The sequence below is a fragment of the Macaca mulatta genome, chromosome 19 (genome assembly GCF_049350105.2).
Source record: "Macaca mulatta isolate MMU2019108-1 chromosome 19, T2T-MMU8v2.0, whole genome shotgun sequence".
NCBI lineage: Eukaryota > Metazoa > Chordata > Mammalia > Primates > Cercopithecidae > Macaca > Macaca mulatta.
In genome coordinates this window covers 17,357,250-17,380,998 of record NC_133424.1, presented here as the reverse complement: position 1 = coordinate 17,380,998, position 23,749 = coordinate 17,357,250, and the positions used below count along the sequence as shown (strand labels likewise).

The 23,749-nt window shown below is 56.4% G+C and overlaps 1 protein-coding gene across 4 annotated transcripts in view; it reads right to left on the bottom strand.

Annotated features, from left to right (window-relative positions):
• Positions 1-9,794: 9,794 nt before the first annotated feature.
• Positions 9,795-23,749, bottom strand: part of SIN3B (SIN3 transcription regulator family member B) — a 50,292-nt gene continuing 36,337 nt past the window's right edge. For 3 of the 4 annotated variants that reach the window (XM_077978231.1, XM_015123245.3, XM_015123246.3), the window contains 9 exons: positions 23,508-23,746; positions 22,624-22,807; positions 19,091-19,706; positions 17,761-17,930; positions 13,857-14,030; positions 13,510-13,602; positions 12,474-12,568; positions 11,722-11,929; positions 9,795-11,616 (listed from right to left, as the gene is read on the bottom strand). In XM_077978231.1, coding sequence (XP_077834357.1) covers positions 11,386-11,616; positions 11,722-11,929; positions 12,474-12,568; positions 13,510-13,602; positions 13,857-14,030; positions 17,761-17,930; positions 19,091-19,706; positions 22,624-22,807; positions 23,508-23,746 — 2,010 coding nt within the window. In that variant the 3' untranslated portion in view covers positions 9,795-11,385. Of the gene's footprint in view, positions 11,617-11,721; positions 11,958-12,437; positions 12,569-13,509; positions 13,603-13,856; positions 14,031-17,760; positions 17,931-19,090; positions 19,707-22,623; positions 22,808-23,507; positions 23,747-23,749 lie in introns of all 4 variants that reach the window. The other variant, XR_013409197.1, reaches the window with a different exon arrangement.

Below are 23,749 nucleotides of genomic sequence, written 5' to 3'. Positions count from 1 at the left end.
TTGCTCTTGCACTCTGGGAGGTGCCCATCCTTGGGTTTTTTTTTTTTTTTTTTTTTTTTGACGAGTCTCGCTCTGTCACCCAGGCTGGAGTGCAGTGGCAAACTCTTGGCTCACTGTAACCTCCACCTCGTGGGTTCAAGCAATTCTCCCACCTCAGCCTCCTGAGTAGCGGGGACTACAGGCATCTGCCACCAAGCCCAGCTAACTTTCGTATTTTTATTAGAGACGGGGTTTCGCCATGTTGGCCAGGCTGGTCTCGAACTCCTGACCTCAGGTGATCTGTCCACCTCGGCCTCCCGAAGTGCTGAGATGACAAGCATGGGCCACTGGGCCCAGCCCCATCCTTGTTTTTTTGTTGTTTTTCTTTTTTTTTTTTTTTTTGATGAGTCTTACTCTGTCGCCCAGGTTAGAGTGCAGTGGCTCGATCTAGGCTCCCTGCAAACTGTGCCTCCTGGGTTCAAGTGATGCTCCTGCCTCAGCCTCCCATGTAGCTGGGACTACAGGTGCGCACCACCACGCCCGGCTAATTTTTGTATTTTTAGTAGAGATGGGGTTTCACCGTGTTGGCCAGGTTAGTCTCGAACTCCTGACCTCAGGCATTCCACCTGCCTCGGCCTCCCAGTGTTGGAATTACAGGCATGAGCCACTGTGCCTGGCCCCAGCCTTGGTTCTTGAAGCACCTCTGCTCCTGTCCTGGCCCACCACAGCCTGGGGCCCCAGGTGCAGTGACAGGGGACCCTGAGTGAGGTGGTCAGGTTGGAGGGTCCCTGAGCCGGCCTCCAGGGAGGCCTCCCTCCTCTAACTCCAGCACATCCCCACTCCTGGGCACCATCAGATGGGGGCTCGTCGTGCAGATGAAGAAACTGAAGCTCAGGGGGTACCCCTTCCCTCTCCTGCACAAAGCCCCTCAATGTCCCTCCCTGCCTCAGAGAGGCCTCAACCTGTCGTGCCCTGGGGGAGTCCAGTATGGGTGGTTCTGGCCCCAGTGTGCTCAGGGCTGGGCTACAGGGGATAGGGGACAGGGGTTGGGGGGGTCTGGGAGCAGGAGGGACTAGTTGGGGGCCAGGGTTGGGGAAGATAAAAGGAACTAGGGATTGGGGAGGGAGGGGTCCAATGTGGCCGTTTCCTGCCTGGGGAAGCCCTAATCTCATCACGCACTTGAGCACTTGGGGACCAGCCAGGAAGTGACTGAGCAGAGTCCTGGACAGAGTCAACACCCAGCTCTAGGAGGAGACACCGAAGCCCAGAGAAAATCTAGCCGGGACAGGGTCTCAGAGACCTTGCTCCTGTTTCTGGGCAGTTTCCACAGCCACCGATGACAAAATCAGCTTCACGTCAATGACTTGGGGAAAGAGGTGTCTGAGGACACCTTCCACACGCAGGAAACCCACGCCTAGGCTCCTCCCTCCATCGTCTTCCCTGTGAGCAGAGCGGGAAGCTGTATAGGGAGGCTGGCCACACCGGTAGTTCGGCGATGCTGGGGCAGGGTGGTTTGGAGATGATGCATCAAAATAGTGATGCATAGCCGGGCACAATGGCTCACGCCTGTAATCCTAGCAGTTTGGGAGGCCGAGGTGGGCGGATCACGAGGTCAAGAGATCGAGACCATCCTGGCCAACATGGTGAAAACCTGTTTCTACTAAAAATACAAAAATTAGCCAGGCATGGTGGCTCACGCCTATAGTCCTAGCTCCTCAGGAGGCTGAGGCGGGAGAATCGCTTGAACCCAGGACGCAGAGGTTGCAGTGGGCTGAGATCACACTACTGGCACTCCAGCCTGGGCAACAGAGTGAGACTCCAACTCAAAAAAAAAAAAAAAAAAAAAAAAACTCAGGCACAGTGGCTCACACCTGTAATTCCAGCATTTGGGAGGCCGAGGCGGGCGGATCACCTGAGGTCAGGAGTTCGAGACCAGCCTGACCAACATGGAGAAACCTCATCTCTAGTAAATATACAAAATTAGCCAGGTGTGGTGGCATATGCCTGTAGTCCCAGCTACTCGGGAGGCTGAGGCAGGAGAATCACTTGAACATGGGAGGCGGAGGTTGCAGTGAGCCGAGATTGCGCCACTGCACTCCAGCCTGGGCTACGAGAACGAACCTCTGTCTCAAAAAAAAAAAAAAAAAAAAAGTGACGCACATGCCCTTAGACTCCAGGGTTCCATGTCTGGGAATTTCTGCCAGACACACGCACAGGAAGACGTCCTTGGGAGGATATCCACACGGCAGTGCAGAGCAGGGAGGTGCCCGCCAACAGCCCCATCCCGGGAACAACACGGTGGCAGCACGGGCTGTCGGGGGAACCCCAGCAAGCAAAGGTGACGATGACATTGCCCCGTCAGGCACAAGCTGTACCGGGACGGCCCAGGTACTTCCCAGAGGATGCTGGGCGCGACAGCTTTGGCGAAGAGGAAACCATGTGTCTGTCTTGTATTGCTGGAATTTTCTGTACACTGTGTTACTTTCCATAAAAACTTTTTTTTTTTTTTAAGATGGAGTCTCGATCTGTCGCCCAGGCTGCAGTGCAATGGTGCAATCTCAGCTCACTGCAACCTCTGCTTCCTGGATTTGAGCAATTCTCCTGCCTCAGCCTCCCCAGCAGCTGGGATTACAGGCGTCTGCCACTATGCCTGGCTAATCTTTTTGTATTTTTAGTAGAGACGGGGTTTCATCATGTTGGCCAGGCTGGTCTCGAATTCCTGACCTCAGGTGATCCACCTGCCTCAGCCTCCCGAAGTGCTAGGATCACAGGCATGAGCCACCACGCCTGGCCAAAATTTATTTATTTATTTATTTATTTATTTATTTATTTATTTAGAGATGGAGGTTCCCTCTTGTTGCCCAGGCTGAAGGTGCAATGGTGCTATTTTGGCTCACTGCAACCCCTGCTTCCTGGATTCAAGCGATTCTCCTCCTTCAGCCTCCCGAGCAGCTGGGATTACAGGTGCCCGCCACCATGCCCGGCTGATTTTTGCATTTTTAGTAGAAACGGGGTTTCATCATGTTGGCCAGGCAGGTTTCGAACTCCTGACCTCAGGTGATCCACCCATCTCAGCCTCCCGAAGTGCTGGGATTACAGGCGTGAGCCACTGCACCTGGCCAAAAACTTATTTTCTTTAAAAGGGTAGACAGCCAGGCCGGGCGTGGTGGCTCAAGCCTGTAATCCCAGCACTTTGGGAGGCCGAGGCGGGTGGAGCATGAGGTCAGGAGATTGAGAGTGAAACTCCATCTCTACTAAAAATACAAAAAAAAAAAATTAGCGGGGCATGGTGGCGGGCACCTGTAGTCCCAGCTACTTGGGAGGCTGAGGCAGGAGAATGGCGTGAACCCCGGAGGCGGAGCTTGCAGTGAGCCAAGATCGCACCACTGCACTCCAGCCTGGGCGACAGAGCGAGACTCCGTCTCAAAAAAAGAGAAGAAAACAAAACAAAACAAAAAAGGCAGATAGCCTTAGGCCGGCACAGTGGCTCACGCCTGTAATTCCAGTGCTTTGGGAGGCCAAGGTAGAAGGATTGCTTGAGCTCAGGAGTTCAAGACCGGCCTGGGCAACATAGTGAAACTTTGTCTCTACAAAAAATCAAAAAATGAGTTCGGAAGATCGCTTGAACCCAGGAGGTCGAGGCTGCAGTGAGCTGTGATTGCACCACTGCACTCCCACCAGGGAGGACAGAGTGAAACTCTGAAAAAAAAAAGGGCAGCCTTAGAAAGTAAGGGAATTCTGACATATGCTACATTGTGGATGAACCTTGAGGACATTATGCTGAGTGATATAAGCCAGTGACGGAAAGACAAATGCTGAGTCATTCCACTCATGGGAGGTCCCTGGAGTGGTCACCTCCATAGAGACAGGAAGTAGAATGGTGGGGTGCCAGGGGCTGGGGGAGGGGTATTAGGGAGTGAGTGCTTAAAGCCACAGTATTTCAGTTTTGCAAGATGAAAGAGTTCTGGGCTGGGTGAGGTGGCTCATGCCTGTAATCCCTGCACTTTGGGAGGCCAAGGCAGGTGGATCACTTGAGGTCAGGGGTTCGAGATCAGCCTAGGCAACAAAGTGAGACCCCCCCCCCAATCTCTACAAAAAATATAAAGATTAGCCGAGTGTGGTGGTATACACCTGTGGTCCCTGCTCCTCGAGAGGCTGAGGTTCAAGGATCGCTTGAGCCTGGGAGGCAGAGGTTGCAGCAAGCAGAGACTGCGCCACTGCCCTCTAGCCTCGGTGACAGAGCAAGACTGTGTCTCCAAGAAAAAAAGAGTTCTGAAGATAGATGGTGACAATGTGAATGTACTTACTGCCACTGAACTGAACACTTAAAAATCATTAAGATAAATATGGTATTATGTGTATTTGACCATAATTCAAATAACTTTTTTTTTTTTGGAGACAGAGGCTCGCTCTGTTGCTCAGGCTGGAGTGCAGTGACATGGTCTCAGCTCACTGCAACCTCCACCACCAGGGTTCAAGCGATTCTCCTGCCTCAGTCTCCCAAGTAGCTGGGATTACAGGTGCGTGCCACCACACCTGGCTAATATTTGTATTTGTAGTAGAGGTGGGGTTTCACCACCTCGTACTTCTGGCCTCAAGTGATCCGCCTGCCTCGGCCTCCCAAAGTGCTGGGATTACAGGTGTAAACCACTATATCTGGCCCTTAAAATAACTTTTTTAAATGGGGAAAAAATGGCGAACAGGCGCAAGTCAGTGGCGTGTCCTGGATTTCGTTGTCCTCCAACCCCTCAGGTTTCCAGAAGCTCCTGGTTGTAGCCTCCACTGTCTCCTGCCTTCACTGCCCCCAGCAAAAGGTCGGGGTCAGGGAACAAGTTAGAAGCCACATAGGCAGGCTGGGTGCGGTGGCTCATGCCTGTAATCCCAGCACTTTGGGAGGCCGAGGCAGGCGGATCACCTGAGGTCAGGAGTTCAAGACCAGCCTGACCAATTTGATGAAACCCTGTCTCTACTAAAAATACAAAAATTAGTGGGGTGTGCTGTTGTGTGCCTGTAATCCCAGCTACTCAGGGAGCTGAGACAGGAGAATCGCTTGAACCCAGGAAATGGAGGTTGCAGTGAGCTGAGATCGCAGCATTACACTCCACCTGGGAAACAAGAGTGAAACTCCATCTCAAAAAAAAAAAACACAAAAACAATACAAAACAAAAAAAAACACATGGGCACCAGCAAACATGGTGCCACCTCCTCTCATTCCCTGGCTGGGCAGGGATATTAACCCAGTTGAATGGCCTGAGAGGCAGGTGCCGTGATCCTGTCTCACCAGGACTGAAAGTCACTCCCAGGGTCACACAGGCAGCCATGGTGGAAGCAGTGCTTGGGGTCCAGCCTGTCCAACCCCTGGATTCCCAGCGCTTCCTCTCTGGGGCCCCAAATCAGAGTTTGTTTGCTCCCCCCTACCAAGGGCTGAGGCTCCACTCCTGGAGCCACAGAGAGAAGGGACTGGCCAACTTCAAGGTGGGGCAGAGTCTGAAACCTAGGCGGGACCCAGGAGCCAGCCCAGATTGCCAAGGTCCCCAGAAGGGAAGAAGAGAAGGGAAACCACCGAGGTGCAGACACATTCCTGAGACCTCAGCCCTCACCCGTCCCTGCAGGTTCCCGCTCCGGCCCGTTCTGTCCCCCATCCCCTGGCCTCCTGAGACTGACTTTGGGTCAAATTGCTTTTTAAAAAAAAACTTTTGGCCGGGCGCGGTGGCTCAAGCCTGTAATCCCAGCACTTTGGGAGGCCGAGACGGGCGGATCACTAGGTCAGGAGATCGAGACCATCCTGGCTAACACGGTGAAACCCCGTCTCTACTAAAAAATACAAAAAACTAGCCGGGCGAGGTGGCGGGCGCCTGTAGTCCCAGCTACTCGGGAGGCTGAGGCAGGAGAATGGCGTGAACCTGGGAGGCGGAGCTTGCAGTGAGCTGAGATCCGGCCACTGCACTCCAGCCTGGGCGACAGAGCGAGACTCCGTCTCAAAAAAAAAAAAAACAAAAAAAACTTTTTAGAGCAGTGTTAGGTTCACAATGAAATTTAGCAGAAGGTACCGAGTCCCCATGTAACCCCGCCCCATACATGCAAGCCTCCCCTGCTATCTATGTCCTTTACCAACAGTGGTGCTTTTGTTGTCATGGATAAAGCTGTGTGGACATGGCTCTGTCTTCTGGAACCCCGCATTTCCATGGGGGTTCACTTTTGGTGCTGTACCTTCTATGGGTTTGGACATGTGTCGTGACATGTCCATTGACCATAGTGTCACACAGAGTCGTGTCACTGCCCTAAAAATCCACCTCCACCTATAGGTTCCTTCCTCCCATCTGCCCCCCTGGCAACCACTGTCTCTATACTTTTGCCTTTTCCAGAGTGTTCTATAGTTGGAATCATGCAGTGTGCAGCCTTTCCAGGCTGGCTTCTTTCACTTAGTTAGATGCATTTGAGGTGCCTTTGTGTCTTTTATTTTTTGAGACAGAGTCTCACTCTGCCACCCAGGCCAGAGTGCAGTGGCACGATCTCGGCTCACTGAAATCTCTGCCTCCTGGGTTCAAGCAATTCTTCTGCCTCAGCCTCTGGAGTAGCTGGGATTACAGGCGCCCGCCACCATGCCTGGCTAATTTTTGTATTTTCAGTAGAGACGGGGTTTCACCATGTTGGCCAGACTGGTCTTGAACTGACCTCAGGTGATCCTCCTGCCTCAGCCTCCCAAAGTGCTGGAATTACAGGCTTGAGCCACCACGCCTGGCCTGGCCCCTTCATGTCTTCACAGCCTCGTGGCTCATTTCCTTTTTTTTTTTTTTTTGAGATGCAGTCTCGCTTTGTCACCCAGGCTGGAGTACAGTGGTGCGATCTCTGCTCACTGCAAGCTCCACCTCCTGGGTTCACCACCATTCTCCTGCCTCAGCCTCCCAAGTAACTGGGACCACAGGTGCTTGCCACCACGCCCGGCTAATTTTTTTGTATTTTTTTAGTAGAGATGGGGTTTCACCATGTTAGCCAGGATGGTCTCGATCTCCTGACCTCGTGATCCACCCACCTCAGCCTCCCAAAGTGCTGGGATTACAGGCATGAGCCACTACGCCCGGCCTGCTCATTTCCTTTTCTATCCTGTTGTCTGGAGGTGACATGGTTTATCCGTTTGCCCGCTGAAGGAAGTCTTGGTTGCATCTGAGTTTGGGAGCTGGTGAATAAGGCTGCATATATCTGTGTGCAGGTTTTTGTGTGGATCCAAGTTTTCAGTTCCCTTGGGCAAATACAAAGGAATGCAATTGCTAGATGGTATTCAGTTTGGTGTTTGGAGTAGTTAGCTTCATTCTCAGCAAGTGACGACATCAGGCAGGAAGCACTGGTTCTATGTTGCAAAAGCCAGCGAGACAAACACCTCAGTAGCAACAGAATAAATGCTCCTGGGGCCCCACTGGAAGCCCCTGTCCCAGCGCCCTCTGTCAGCATCACATGTGGTGTTGTGGAAACAGGAGGAAAAGAGAGACCTTGGGGTGTATACAGGAGGATCTTTATTGAGCACACTCAGACCCACCGGACTCAACATCTAAAAACTGGGCCTAGAGGATGGGCGCAGTGGCTCACGCCTGTAATCCCAGCACTTTGGGAGGCCGAGGCAGACGGACCATGAGGTCAGGAGATCGAGACCATCCTGACTAACACGGTGAAACCCCATCTCTACTGAAAATACAAAAAAAAAAACTAGCCGGGCGCGGTGGCGGGCGCCTGTAGTCCCAGCTACTCAGGAGGCTGAGGCAGGAGAATGGCGTGAACCCGGGAGGTGGGGCTTGCAGTGAGTCGAGATTGCACCACTGCACTCCAGCCTGGGCGACAGAGCGAGCCTCCGTCTCAAAAAAAAATAAATAAATAAAATAAAAGTTGGGCCTAGAATGAAGACAGCACTTGACTTTTACACACACTTTAAAAACGGGGTGGGTTAGCGTGAAGCAGGCTTACAATGGTGTGAAAGCAGGGATACAGAGGCAGGACAAAGACAGTTCATCAAATTGTAACAGGTTCATAACTCAGGATTACACATGACTCTTGCTATGCAACCCAGATGGCCATTATCTAGGTTTGCCCTAGTGCCTAGCATGGCTTATTCCGCGGCCATCACTATGGCACCCAGGTGGCTATATCTCAGGCCTGCTCACATGGTTTATGACCTTCACTGCTTAGATAAAACAGAATACTTGAAGTCACTAGTTACAGAGAACAGGAATCTATAAACTCATACCCTAAAACAAAGGAAAATCTTTCTTCTCCGTGTTGAGGGAGTGCTGGGAGAGGCTCCAGAGCACATTCCTTTGTGTCTTGGCTTCTTAGTATTATTAAGACTTTTCCTGGGTCTGGGCTGTGCCCGTTGCTGCCTCTGGGACAAGTCAGCCTAATACAGGAAAGATTAATTCTCTTTTTAATTTTTTCTTTCTTTAATTTCCCCCCTCAGTAGGGGTTCCTGAGACCCTCAGCCACCTCCACATACTTGAAGGAGGTGGAAGGGGAGGTGCTGGACATACAGCGGCTTTATTAACGCTGCTGTTCTATCTCTGGGTAATGAACGTGGCTCACAGCCACACGCCTCTATGACCTCACCTCTCCGTGGGTCAAGGGGTCCGGCCTGGCAGGTTGGGTCCTTGGTTCAGGGTCAAATGAGGCAGAGATCAAGGCGTCAGCTGGGCTGTGTCCTTATCTGCTGCTTGGGGGCCTTTTCTGGGCTTAGGTGGACTTGGGCAGAATTTGGGTCCTGGTGGTAGTGGTGGCTCTGAGGTCCCACTTGGCTCTTGGAGGCCACTCTCTGTCCCTTGCCATGGGGTCCCCTCCCCAGCACAGTGGAGACATCTTCAGGGCCAGCGAGGGACCTCTCTCATCTCATATCACCTTGTCAAGGCCACGGGCCCTGCCTACTTGAGGGCAGTGGACCCCTCAGGGCGGGCCCACCTTGGAGATCTGCTCTTTGTTCGCTCTCCTGGTACAAGCACGGCATTTTCCAGTCCCTGCAGCACTTCTGACCAAGGAAAGCCAGTCTGGGGGCCCAGAGAGGACCCTGGGCATCCCCAGCTGTGGGATCGAGGCAGAAGGAAACAGGGCAGCCTCCAGTCTGGCTTGCCACACTCCCCGGGAGCCCTGACCCCCTGGTGGGGGTGGGGGTCAGAACTGCCAGGGAAGCTCGGGTGTGCAGGGAGCACATGGGTCCTTGGGAGGCAGCTATGGCCCTTCGGGAGGTTGGGGAGGACAGTCCCTGCAGAGGATGGAGGAGCCCATACTGAAGGGGAGGGGCTGGCCACTTCTGCCTTGGAACCCTCTAGGCATGTCAGCCAGGGGACATAGCAGAGCTGGGGGCTTCTGCTACCCGGAGGCAGGTGTGTGGCCTGGGACACAGACAGGGGGCAGGAGATGAGGAGAAAATGATGGTGAAAGCCAGGAGGTGGGTGGGCCCCATGGAGTATGGAGGGTGGCCGTGTGGGGCGGGTGGGCAGGCGCAGGCCTGGATGGACAGGTTGGGCATGGGAAGCTTAGAGCAAACACCATCATCTTTAAATTGGGTTCTGCATGAGAGACACTCGGGGGAAGGAGACGCTTCTAATTCCCACTAAATGTGCATATGGAGTTGGAAAAGAATATTCTAGAAGACACTCCCATGTCGCAGCGGTGCAGGTGCAGGGTGTGAGATGATCTTGGTTCGAGGTGGGCTTCGACTCCCCTGGGCCCGGGTGGGCACACCCAGCCACCCCTTGCTCCTGTGGGTCCCGCCCACTGACCTGGTGGCAGGAAGTCGGCAAGGCTCTCGCAGGAAGAGACCAACATACCCTCATGGCTTGATGTCAATATTCAATTTTTAACTTTAATGTGCAAATAAATAGAAAAGGAAAACTACATTCAAAACAGCTGCAAAGGAAGGACAAGCCCCAGAACAGAAATTCCTCAAGAACGGAAAAGAGGCGCTCCCTAGAAGCATGCGGGGATGGGAATACCGAAAGGAGGGGCTCGGCGGGGTCTCCGGCTGCACCCAGGGCCCACGTGGCTCTGCCCGAGACAACCGTGGGCCTGGTGCAGGAATCCTGATGGCAAGTTCCCTTCTTAGAAAACCGGGACGCGTACAAAGTGCCTGCGTGACACTTGGGGAGCGGGGGCGGGGACCCCAGGAGGACGGGCCGGCCTCGGAATCGCCCAGCCTGGAGTCAAAGGCGTCCGGAGCCTCCAGGTTCCACAGGGAACTTCTAGAAACGCATCTCCACTTCCTGGAAACTTGAGTCCAGCTGTTGCAGGATGGTGAGGGTGGTGGTTATTCTGGGCCCACTGGTGCACAGGGGCCAGGGCCAGGGGCTCTCACAGTGGGGGGAGAGAGGCCTGGAGAACCGATCCCCAGCCCCAGTCACTTGGGATTCTTGGCACTGAAAGCCTTGGATGCCGTCATGGGACAGTTGCCTCAGCCCCTCACGAAAGGATAACAGCGATCCCTGGAGTGGCCATGTGGGTCCCGGGGTAGGCAGACGGATGGGGCTCCGTGGGTGGTGGGTGGGACTGTCAGGGCAGCTCTTGGAGTTCCACAAAAGGAGATCTCAGCCCCAGGGAGCTGCGGGACTTGGCTGCTGCAGAAATAACAACCACTAAGAGCGAAAAGAATAAATATCTGTGCGTGTACACATACACCTAGGGTACCCACTGCATGAACTCGACTGGGCCCGCCGCCCCACAACGGGGTGGTGCCAGCTCTGCGGGAACACTTCTGTGGGAACGCTGGCTGGGGTCCCTCCCCTTGTGGCCCCAGAGTCCAGCTGCTGGAGTTGGGGTTGGGTGTCTCTTATCCAGAGCGGGGTCTCCCGAGGCACTGCCCACCTACTCCAGGTCTTGACTTCAAAGTGGGATCCCAAAGGTTTGGCTAAAGGGTTCTTCTCACTTCCAAAGTGACTGAGGGCCTGAACACCAGCCGGGCAGAGCTGATGCCCAAACCCTCAGGTGACATTTCTGACAGCTCTGAGAATATTCTAGAAGGACTCACTTTTCAAGCAAGCCTACCCAGGGCTCAACTCCTTCCTTGTCAGGGTCTCTTGGACATGGACCCCCTCCAAAGTGCAGGCCTCAAGAGGGCTGTCACCTGTGACTTTTCCAAGACACGGTAAGAACATAGGGCAGGGGCCACCCGCCTGCCAGGGATTTGGCACATGTGACGGACAGGGACGCAAACGTGATTGCTTGCTCCTCGGCCAGCACGTCCACCCGCCCCTGTGGTGGGGCTGAGCCCCAGGGCTCGGGTGCAGGTAGCTCAGGTTTGGCACACGGCAGGCCCACAGGAGACCGGGTGCGGCGTCCTGCCCTGGAGTGCGCTGTCCGGCAGCAGAGGGGCTGGGAGATGCCTCTCAGGTCGTTCAAGAAAACGGCCCCAACGCAACCAAGGCCAAGGGCACGTCAGGGCGAGGCCGGGCGGCGGCTGTACTGCACGCGGTAGCGGGTCACGGGCAGGCCGTGCACGTGCACCGTCTCACACAGCGTCTTGCAGGGTACCATGTCCTCATCCTCTTCACCCATCAGCCAGTCCTGCACCAGGCTGGCCGCCTCCACTGTCACGTTGTCCTCCAGCCAGCGGCTGTGCCACTCCTCAAAGTGCTGGTGGTGGCGAAGCAGGACCAGGGGCTGCACCTGTTGGAGAGGCCGGTGTCAGGGTGGCTGAGGGTTGGACCCCCAGGGCCCCAGAACTTGGGGTGAGGAGGGGGGTGTAGGGGCAGCCCAGGCCTCCCCTGGCACCTGCTTGGCCCGGCAGAGGGTTCCGCGACGGTACATGTAGTCCTCGGAGTTCACGATGAACACCATCTTGTGGGTGCTGAGCTTGAAGCGGCAGTCCACGTCACAGGCACTCTCCACGCCCACCAGCCGCTTCCAGGAGCTCCTGGCCTCGCCGCGCAGGGCCCGCGCCTGCTCGCTCTGCCACCGGCGGCGGAACTTCTTGAGGTTCCTGGGGGTGAGAGGAGGTGGAATGGACTCTGGCTCGCTCTCGGCATCGTGAGAGGATTTGCAGGCTGGGAAGCCCCTAGGCCTGGGACCATCAGATGTGCTACCTCCCAGGGGTCCACAGAAAAGCAAATGGAAACAAGAAGAAACGCCCCCAGATCTGAACACCACCAGCGGCCCCCACTGGTCCCAGGGGCGCCATCCTAGCCCAACCTGAGTTGGTCCAGGGTCCTGCCACAGCCACCTGCCTCTGGCCTGGCCCCACCAGCTCTGGCAGTGTCTCCCTCCAGGCCGGGCATTCGCTCTTCCGCCCACTGTCACATTGTAAGGTTGGCCCCTCCCCTCGTACCCCTCACCATCCTGGGGTTACTAATCCCTCCTCTGCAAACCACAAGCCTCAAAAGGGCAGGGCCCACCTCAGCACACAGCAGGTGCCTACTAAGTGTTCCCAGCCAGAGAATGTGCCATGGTCCAGCCCCCGTCAGGACAAAGGGGACACTCCCTGGGCCCACAGGAAGGAACGGAGCATGCATCTCAGGGCCTCTCACCTCTGCAGGAACACAGGTTTCAGGAGGAAGCCCTCGGTGGGTGAGCTGGATGCGCCCTCGGTCCCCACATACTGCTCCACGTACCGAGCCAGGTGCTGGAGACGGGGAGAGACACAGCCCGTGACGCCCCACAGCAGGGCCATGGCCACTCTCACTCTAGACCCTGAGTTGAGGAGCTCACAGGGCTTCTGTGCCCCCTATTCCCAGAGCATGAGGAGCGCCGCTGAGGAGGACTCCGATCCCTGACGGAGACCCTCCCGGACTATAGCTCTCAACAGAGGACCCAGCAACAGCGGGACTCACACAAACAGGCCACAGTGAGGGGTGCCAGAAGCCCCCAGAAGCTGGAAGAACCTTTGGCAGGAGCACGGCCTGGCCCACACTGTGGCTGTGGACCGCTGACCCCCAGGACGTTGAGGGAACAGACTTCTGTTGTTTGAAGTCACGTGGTTTGCGGTCACTGCGGTGGTAGCCCCAGGAAATGAATGGAGTTGGCCAGCTGAGTAATGTGCACACACACTGGACCCGCCAGCAGGTGCTGGGAGCTGCAGGCCCCAGTGACCACCCTGGGGGCACACACGGGTCAATGCCTCACTGTCACCAGGATGCAGGAGGTGAGCAGGAAACATCTGTCCCCACAAAAATTGTGACTGGGAGCTGGGGCCAGGTGGCTCCTCTGCTGGGGATTAGGATCAGGATGCAGCCCTGACACGGGAGGTGCAGAGGTCAGCCACGGGGATGCCCTGCGTGGGAGTCGGGGGCCAGGGAGAGGTGGCCTGGCTCCCCTCCTGCCCTGGGATGCACCTGCTGGCTCAGGAGGAGCGGTCTGCTCTTTGGAGAGGGGGCACAGAAGACAGCCTGGTGGGGGAGCAGGGAGGGAGGCAACCCCACCCACCAGGCCTCAAGCAGAGCCTGCCGCCTGCAGAGGGAGGATCTCTGGATGCTGCGCAGCCCGCGCTTGGCTGGTGGGAGCCCCATGCTGCTGCCCTCAGGCGCTCCCTGGTGTGCGTGGCACGGCCTGGGGCCAGGGCCTCACCTGGACCTCCACAGGGTCCTCCGTCTGGGCCTCCTCGGTGTCCAGGAGCTCGATGGTCATGATCACCTGCCCTTTGCGCTGCAGGAACATCACCTGCGGAGCAGGGACGCCGACAACCTCAACTGCTGGGACAGCCCAGCCGGCACAGCGCAGGCTCGCAAGGCCACCCGCCACCCACCTTTGCCACCCTTCCAAAGCCCTGACGCTTCCTGTAGGTCAATGGTACCTCCCGGGCTCTGCAGCAGGGCCGACGTCCCAGCCGCTGAACCAGGGTCCACCCAGGACCGAGTCCAGAGCTGAGTGAGTGGCTGGGCTTCCCGGCTTGTAAGCCCCAAGCCTCCTCTCACCTTGAAGCAGTTCTCGTCGGCCATGCAGCGCTCGGCCTTCCACTGGTAGCTGGTCTCCCTGGCGGCGCGGACGCAGCGGGAGGACAGGTTCCCACCGGCAGCGCCCCGCTTCTTCTCATTCAGGTAGAGCTCTACCACCTTCAGGCAGACGTCGTCGCTCACGAGGTGGTGCAACTGGCAGGAGGAAAGCAGGTGGTGCGGCCACCCTGCCTCCTGCAGGAGCCCCCATCTCACCCACGGAGGAAGTTGGCAAAGGCCAGAAACAAGTCAGGATGGAGACTGCAAGGCACAGGGATGAAGACCAGGATCCTGACAGGCTGTGTGCAGGCCAGGGCAGACCAGATCAAAACCATACCAGACCAGACCAAACCAGACCAAGCCAGACCAGACCAAACCAAAACAGACCAGACCAGATCAAACCAGACCAAATCAGACCAAACCAGATCAGACCAGACCAGACCAGATCAGATTAGACCAGACCAGACCAGATCAGACCAAACCAAAACCAACCAAACCAGACCAGATCAAAACCAGACCAGACCAGACCAAAACCAGACCACACCAAACCAAAACCAAACCAAAGCAGACCAGACCAAATCAGACCAAATCAAAACCAAACCAGACCAGACCAGATCAGACCAGACCAAAACCAGACCAGACCAAAACCAAACCAAACCAGAGCAAAATCAGACCAGACCAAACCAGACCAAATCAAAACCAGGCCAAACCAAACCAGATCAGATCAGACCAGACCAGACCAAAATCAGACCAAATCAAAAGCAAACCAGACCAGACCAGATCAGACCAGAGCAAATCAGACCAAAACCAAACCAAAACAAACCAGACCAACATCAGACCAGACCAAACCAGACCAAACCAAAACCCAACCAAACCAGACCAGACCAGATCAGGCCAGACCATACCAAAACCAGACCAGACCAGGCTAGACCAGGTCAGACCAGGTCAGACCAAAACTAGACCAGACCAGGCCAGACCAGACCAAAACTAGACTAGACCAGACCAGACCTGAACAAAACAGACCAGGCCAGATCAGACCAAGCCAGACCAGCAAACCCTGTGTGCGTGTGAGAAACACATAGAAAAGACACGGAAAAAAATGTTCCAAAGCAAACCCTGGAATGAGCTGAAGGTGGTATGAGTGCAGGCTGTTCCTTTCCCCTAAATGCTTGGATGTAAATACATTGCTATTCCTTTCACCTTTGCACTGAAGAAGGAAGGAATGGAAACAGCAGGGGTTGTGGGGCAGACAAGGCTGGTGTGAAACACCCGCTTGCACAGCCCAGGCCCTGGTCAGGGGACCACACTGCCTGGGGGTTCCGTGTGCAGCTTTGGTGAATGGATACAATACCACCTGGACACGCACAGGTTTCAGACAGCACCTGGCACACAGCAGGTGCCCACTGAATGCCTACTGCTACTGCTGAAAAACAGCAATGCTAATTTTTAAGATAAAGGGAGGCAGAGTCCAGACATGGCCTCGAGGCAGGTTACAAACAGCAGGGAGGGGCCCGCGGTGAGCACCTGGCCCAGTGAGCTACAGGTGGGGTTTGGTGAGGCCACAGCCAGGACAGCAGGGCAGCACGAGGCTCTGACTACGGCTCCAGCCAGACAGCCCATTTTCATTGCTTTGTTTTTAACAGGTTCTAGAGGAGATGTTTATGGAAGCGGGAGATTCTTTTAAAGCACTAATCAATGCTTTCCATAAACCATTTGGTCCAATCTCCTGGTGCCACAAGCAAGGCTGCTGTCCCCAAAGCCATGGCCCATGAGGGGTGCCCGGCCTGGGAGGGCAGACTGCCAGGCCCCGGCATCCCCCTCATCGCTGCCCCAACACCGTGCGCTGGGCCCTGGGCGTTCTCTCTCCAGGCTGCCCCATGCGTGTCTCCCTCACTGGGGGAGCAGCCACTGCTGTGGATGGTGATGGGCAGGGACCTGTTTCGGGCACACAGAGGGAAAGTGGAGGAGGCTTAAGTGACGGTGTCGGAACGCAGCTGTGGGTTTCACGAAGTCCTTGTGGCCAGACATAGAAATCCTCCCAGTCACCAACAAGGCAGACTCGACGGAAACAGGCACAAACACCGTGGACAGCTTTCCAAGAGAAAAGATGTCCCAACGGCCATGAAAGGACAAGGCCCCAACCACACACATGAGCCATCAGGGAAATTTAATGTGAGCCCACCGAGATTCGAACAGCTCCCAGCTGATGGAGAGACGCCCCAGGGAGGACACGGAGTGCGGCCTGGCACAGCAATGGTGGGAGTGATCCAGGAAACTGAAAGTTTCCATCAGTGAGACACACCTCTCTCTGCCTCACCCCAAGGGCAGCAGCAGAAATGTACATGGACGGCCACGAGACGCACCCACGGGGCACCACCCATGCCTGTCCTCAGGAGACAGGTGGACGGAGTGGGGGTCGTTCCTGGGAATCCTTGGCTGGTTGATCTCAACACAGGAATCTCACAGAATGACACTCCCAGGATGCAGCCGGGCACTGTGTGCTTCTGTTAACACACGGCTCAAGACCAGGATCTACCTCTGTGTAGAAATCAGGGTTGTGATGCCGGGTGCCGTGGCTCACGCCTGCAATCCCAGCACTTTGGGAGGCAGAGGCAGGCGGATCACCTGAGGTCAGGAGTTCAAGACCAGCCTGGCCAACATGGTTAAACCCCTCCTCTACTAAAAATACAAAAATTAGCCGGGTGTGGTGGCATGCACCTGTAATCCCAGCTACTTAAGAGGCTGAGGCAGGAGCACTGCTTGAACCCAGGAGGCAGAGGTTGCTGTGAGCCGAGATCGCGCCATTGCACTCCAGCCTGGGTGACAAGAGCAAAACTCTGTCTTAAAAAAAAAAAAAGAAGAAGAAGAAATCAGGGTTGTGAGTGTCCATGGGTGGCAGGTGGCTGGGTGGGGACACAGGGGCAGGGGTTCTTTTGATGAAAGCCCATCCATCTGCCCCCTTCAAATTTGGGAACTTTTCTGCGTGTGTATTTTACTTGCATTAAGCAATCTTTAAAACCTGGAAGGAAACATCCTGTCTGAAATGCTTCTTGTAACTGTGTCTGGGTGGGAGAGTAATGGCATTATTTTTTTCCAGCTTTTTTCCCCGCTTTATGACGAACAGCCTTACTGGGTGACCAGGAAACAGAGGTCACCATGAACAATGACTCTGGCAAAAACCAAGCAGGACCCACGTCCTGGAACCACACCCAGCTCGTCTGGGATGTCTGCTGTTTATGTTTACGTGACCGGTTTCCTTGCGTTGACATTCAGCGGGGGCCGGGTTTTTGCTACTACTAAAACCAACGCGGATGAACACCGCTACTCCCACCCTCCCCCAGGATAAGTGGGTTAAGGTTTTTTCCATGTTGTCAATTTATCCTCAAGAACGGTTTGTCAACAGGAACTCAGAACAAACACCTGTACACAAATATTCAGAGCAGCAGTGCTCACAATCTCTGTAAGGCAGCCACAGCCGAGACGGAGAAACGAAACGTAGCTACCCATGCAACTGACTACTACAGAGCCATAAATAGGAATGAAGCACGAGGGAAATCCAGAGGCAGAAAGCAGATGACTGGATGTCAGGGGCTTGGGGCAGGGGAATGGGGAGTGGCTGCTGATGGGGATGGGGTCTCCTTTTGGAAAGATGAAATGTTCTGGAACTAGACAGAGGTGGTGGTTGCACAATATTGTGAATGTACTAAATGTTACCAAACTGAACATCCAAATGGGTAATTTCACATTATGTAAATTTTGTCTCGATTAAGAAAAAACAGGATAGGTTTGCTGTGCCGACCACGGGCCCCCTTCCCAGGTGGGAGTGAAGTGACGGCAGGGCCATTTCCAGCGTCCTCAGGGGCGGCCCCGCCCCGGCCCGGCTCACCTGCCGCGCGATGTTCTGCACCAGCTTGTCCATGGTGAAGCCCACGTAGGCGTGGATGGTGAACATCTCGCGCAGGGTGTCCTCGTACTGCGTGGGGTCAATGCTGCCCTCCAGCAGGCTCCGCACCATGTCCAGGAAGGCTGGGTAGTACTCCTCCAGCTCCACTTCACCTGTGGAGACACACCGCTTCATCCACATGCCTCCTGGAGTGCATAAAGCCACGCAGGCCAAGCTCTGGCACCACAGAGCCCCAACAAATGCCCCCGTGGGGCCCAGCAGCCCTCACCCGCCACCCCTGGGGCAAATCTGGGAATCACCAGGAAACCCAAGTAGCTGGCGTTCACTGCCACCCTCCCTGAGGCTGCCTAATCTGGCCGGCAACCCAGGGATGGCACAGAGAGTGTTGTGGAGCCAGGCATGGTGGCCCGTGCCTGTAATCCCAGCGCTTTGGGAGGCTGAGGCAGCCGGATCACCTGAGTTCAGGAGTTTGAGACCAGGTTGGCTAAAATGGTGAAAACCTGTCTCTATTAAAAATACAAAAAATTGGGCCGGGCACAGTGCCTCATGCCTGTAATCCCATCACTTTGGGAGCCTGAGGCAGGTGGATCACAAGGTCAGGAGTTTAAGACCAGCCTGGCCAAGATGGTGAAACCCCGTCTCCACTAAAAATACAAAAAAAATTAGCCGGACATGGTGGCAGGTGCCTGTAATCCCAGCTACTCAGAGGCTGAGACAGAGAATTGCTTGAACCTGGGAGGCAGAGGCTGCAGTGAGATCACACCACTGCACTCCAGCCTGGGCGACAGAGCAAGACTCCATTTCAAAAAAGAAATACAAAAAATCAGCTGGGCATGGTGGCAACCGCCTGTAATCCCAGCTACTTGGAAGGCTAAGGCAGGAGAACCACTTGAACCCAGGATAGTGGAGGTTGCAGTGAGCCGAGATCCCGCCACTATACTCCAGCCTGCGCAACAGCGCAAGACTCCATCTCAAAAAAAAAAAAAAAAAAAAAAAAAAAAGAAAGTAAAAGGGCACTGTGGAGCTGGGCCGTGACGGCTCCACGAGAAGGCCCATGAAAAACAAAGGTTCCCCGGTCAGGAGAGGGTGCTACACCCAGGACAGGTGCCAGTGCCGGCGGAGCCTGGGCGAGGGGTACCTGAGACCTCTGTCTTATGCTGGCAACTTCCTGTTTGCAATTTCCCATCTGAAATCACAGAATTCTCTTAAAACGAAAAACCAGGAAGAAAAGTAACAGGACATGTCAGATCATGAGCTGCGACCCCAAACCCCAGGCACCCCCCAGGGCCTCCGGCAGGCTTCGGAGCCTTACTGGGCTGCTTCAGCCGCAGCTCCATGGCGGGGTCGCTGCCCTTCTCCCTGCGGCCCTCACACAGCAGCTTCTCCCGTTCCTTCTCGGTCCGATACTCCAGGAGCTGCTTCTGCGCCTGGCGGTAGATCTTCAGCAGCCTGGAGCACAGGGTCTGGTGCAGGCGCAGGAAGAAGTACCAGTTGTTGTTGGCAAAGAAGAGGCTGTAGACGTCGTCCAGAGGCTTGTGTGGCGGTGGGGGTGGCGGGGGTGGCTGCTCAGTGGTCGGGGCATCCCCAAAGGCCCCCTTCTCCTCTGGGGGGCTACTGTGGGGTCCTGGCGCCGGCTTCTTCCGTTCGCTGGGGTCTGTGCTCTGCCCCTGGGGGCTGTCCCGGTCCTCGTCGGCTGACTCCTCAGAGGCGCCCAGGTCCAGCTGCTGAGAGAAGAAGAGGCTGGGCACGAACTGGTGCAGCAGCTGGTGGATGGTGCCCTGGTCCTCCTTCTGGATGGCCGGCTGCCGCTTCACGTAGTAGCTGATGAGCGCTGCTGCGTCCTCCAGGATCTGTCGGTCCTCGTACACGAAGATGAGGTGTGGCTCGCTAGAGGGGGCGCTGCGGCCCTCCGAGTGCTGCTCCTGGTGCTGTGGGGGAAAGGGCGGCCATGAGACGGAAAGCCACCCAGCACCCAGAGGACCCCCCGTGCCCGTTCACAAGTCGCTGTTAACTGGGCCACCAAGGTGGACGAGTGCTGCCCGGAGCAGGATGGGTGGCCAACGTTGGGGAGAGGCAAGGCCTGGGGGGCGGGTCGCTTGCCTCAACCTCCTGTGCAGCCCCACGTGCCCCTGGTTCCCTCTCCGGAAGCAAGGCAGACCCAAGTCATCCTGGGACCCAGTCGGAGGAGCCGAGAGGATTCTGAGATATGGGGCAGGGTTCACAGGGGGTCTGACAGCGTCAAGCCTGGGTCTGTCGCTCAGCCCAGCTCTAGGGCAGAATGGGGGCCCTGTGGCTCAGCATGGGGAAACCTCTGAGGCTGACCTCCTCCTACTGACAGCAACGGTGGCGCCTGATTCCAGCTTGACCGGGGCTGCCCATACCACGCTATCGATGAGGTCAAGGAGGCACAGGGTGAGCCGTGACCTCTCTGCTGCTGCCCTCCATCTACTACCCAGGAGGCCTGCAACTGCTCACATCTGAAGCCCTGCACGCCCATCGTCCCCAAGTCCCCACCTCCGCTGCTGTCACCCGCCAGCCCCTGCACGTGCTTGCTACCACCGTCATGTCACCAGCCCTCCCACCAGCTCTCACCAGCCTGTTCCAACCATTCTCCTCACTGGGTCCAGGGCGACTTGGCCCACAGGAGCATGGTCACCTCAACTAACACTCCTGAGGCACTGCCCCTCAGAAGATGCCAGCCCTTGGGGTGCCCCTCCATAGCCCCTCCAGCCTCACGGCCCCCAGGCTCCTTCCTGCGATGCTTCAGGGCGCCGAGCTCCCTCCTGTGGGTGCGGGACCTTTGCACATGCCCATTTGCTCTCGCTCCCTGGAAAACCCTGTCCCAGGCTCACCCCTCCCCTTGGTCTTTATCCAGATCACGACTTTCATTCCCTCACACCGTTAAGACAATCACCCCTTCCTCCAGCCTCCCACACCACTGTCCTGGCACCCAGTGCCCAGCCCCAACCCCTCAGGGAGGGAGGCAGGGAGGCCGACGCACTGGGGCTCTTGGGGAAAGTGAGCATGGACGCCATCTCTGCAGGCTCCCAGGGGAAGGACCAGGTCTCCCAGCAGCCTGAGGTTTCCCTTCCTCCTCCCCTGCAGGGCAGCGTAGAGGCTGGTGGGGCCAAGCACGCTGAGCCGGTTCCTAGGAGTCTGCACGCTCAGCCCTGTTCCGGGCTCTTCAGTGTGACCTCCGCCCTCTGACCGCTTCCTAAGTCCCCCAGGTCTCATTTATGCCATAAACCCTGAAAATTCCTTTACAGTCCCCTCTGAAGCACGATCCCCATGTCTGTGACCCGTAACCATGCTTTGTAAACTGTGTGATGGAATGGGGGTCTGACTTTGGAACTCATCAAGGACCTGCATGTGCAGAGATCCGTCAGGCCAGGGGGCCAACCTTGGTGCCCCTTGCCTCATCAGCCCCAGCCCCAGGGAGGGACCCAGGAACTCGGGGTCTCATTGGTGGATTTCCAGGGCTACTTCATCATCTGCACTTTGCAGACACTACAGACCCACAGAACCTATGCAGGGTCTTGGGCTTGGGGATCCACCGAGGACTAGAGTGAGGAAGCCAGAGCGGCTGTGGGTAGGCCTGGGGCGAGGGTGGCCCATGGGGAGGGAGGTGGGAGGGAAGGGGGTCCCCACAGTCCCACAGGCTCTGGGAGAGGCCTTGGGCCAGCAGCCTGGCTCCTGTGGATTCCGTTTCTATATTGTAAAAGGAGCGACCGCTCACTGTGCAGTGACGGGAGCAAGACACCAAATCAGGTGAGGCACCACCCCCTGCCCAGGTGGGCACCAGGCTGACAATGCAACCCGTGCCGTGATCTGGGCACTGCCTGGGGAGCAGCGTGCCCTCCCCAGCCACCTCCTCAGAGTGTCCAAGGACCTTCCCGACAGCTGGCTGTCACTATGCCCAACACCCTGCCAAGCTTCCCCCTTCAGGATCCTGCAGGCAGGCACTCCCTACGCACAGCCACTAACAGGCCCAGTTCCTGGCAACCTGAGGGTCCCGCTGGCCTTGGTTCTGTAACTCAGGCCTTGTGAGCCTGCAGTGAGGACGTGCAGCCGAAAGCCTCGAACCCACTGACTCGGAGCCCTGGCCCCCTGCGACCAGCCCAGGCAAATGCAACCTCTTGTGCCTCGGTTTCCCCGAGGAATAAAATCAGAATAATGACGCAGCAGAGTCAGGTTCAGGAGTGAGGTCAGATGATATATGACTCCTTCTGCATTGCTAACACCAGTGCCGGGCACAGTCGGCAAGAAAGAAATGAAGGCTGCTGCCACCTGCCATCTAAGCTGAAGTCCGTCACTGTCCCACAGGAGGGACAGAGATTTCTCCAGACAACGGCAGAGTTGGCCGAGCACGGTGGCTCACGCCTGTAATCCCAGCACTTTGGGAGGCTGAGGCGGGTGGATCACAAGGTCAGGAGTTCAAGACCAGCCTGGCCAACATGGTGAAACCCCGTCTCTACTAAAAATACAAAAATTAGCCAGGTGTGGTGTCACGTGCCTATAGTCCCAGCTACTCGGGAGGCTGAGGCAGGAGAATCGCTTGAACCGGGGAGGTGGAGGTTACAGTGAGCTGAGATCGCACCACTGCACTCCAGCCTGGGCGACAGAGCGGGCGAGACTCTGCCTCTAAACAAACAAACAGACAATGGCAGAGTTGCTGGTTCTCCTAGGGCAGGCCGCAGGCTGGGCATCACAGAGACATGAACCCTCGCCTCGACACAGCAATGCCGCTACCCCACCTAAGCACCAGGGAAACAGAGGCACAGACCTGGCGGTCGGGAGAGCCAGGATCCCACCCCCGCCAGCCGGCAGGGCTAGGGAAGGCTGTACCTCGTCGTAGACGCTCTCGATCTCGTTGAGCAAGCTCTTGGAGCGCAGGGCCTTGGTGTCATTCTGCTTGAAGTTCACAGCCTGGTGGTCGAGGGACTTGAGGTACGCCTTCTCATACTGCTCCCGCCAGATCTTGTTGAAGCCCTGCTGGGCCTCCCGCCACTCCTCTTCCTTGGCCTTCAGCCTGTGGGGAGAAGAGGGGTCAGCACCAGGGACAAGCCAGGGCATCCTCCCTGAAGCATCCCAGGGCTGGCCTGTCTTCCTCTGGGACTTGACTGGGGGCCCAGGATCCAAGCCCAGCCAGCTCCCAGCCTAGTCTATGCAGTGGGCTCTGTGCACGTCAGAGGAAGGGCGTGATGGCCTTACAGAGCCAATGTGGCCAGCTTCCTGGGTCCTCCGCCTCCTCCCAGGCACCCAGCACTCTCCGCATGGCTGCTAGCTCAGCCACTCAGGTCCCTTGCTCAGCTGTGAGTCCCAAGAGGAGAGGGACTGGGTCTGCCTCACTCAGCTGCGTAACCCCAGGGCCAAGCATTGCACCTGCCTTAAAGTGGCCACTTGATAAATACCTGTTCACTAGCACCAGATGGTGTCCGAGATGCAGCGTTAAATAAAATGCAAGCCACAGTGTAGTGGTTGCATCTGACTCTTAAAGCAGTTTAGATGTCTAGATGTGATTATGTGCAAGGTGGAAAGTCCTAGAAGGTCACAGTGCTCTCCTCTCAGGAGTGGGAGACTGGGAAATACAGGAAGCCAGCCCTAGGCCTGAGACCTCCCCTGGAGATTACCCCTGTTGACAAACAGCACTAACAAGCTCTCCAGGGGCTCCCTGCGGCACGGAAGGGAAGGGAAGGGAAGGGAAGGGAAGGCGGGATGCCGCAGGGCACCTTTTCAGGACAACAGGGACAGCGGTGACGGGGTTCTTCTTGAGGCTCTCGATGATCTCCGGGGCCTTGTCGCCATAGATGCGATAGATGGCACGGCGCTGGATCACCTCTGACGTGCCCCCGAGGGAGTCGTCCAGCCGGAACTTCTCCTGGTCTTCGGGCGCCATCCGAGAGAGCTTCTTCTGCACGCTTTCCAACACGCGGATCGTGGCCAGGTTCGTCTCCAGGACAACGTCTAACTA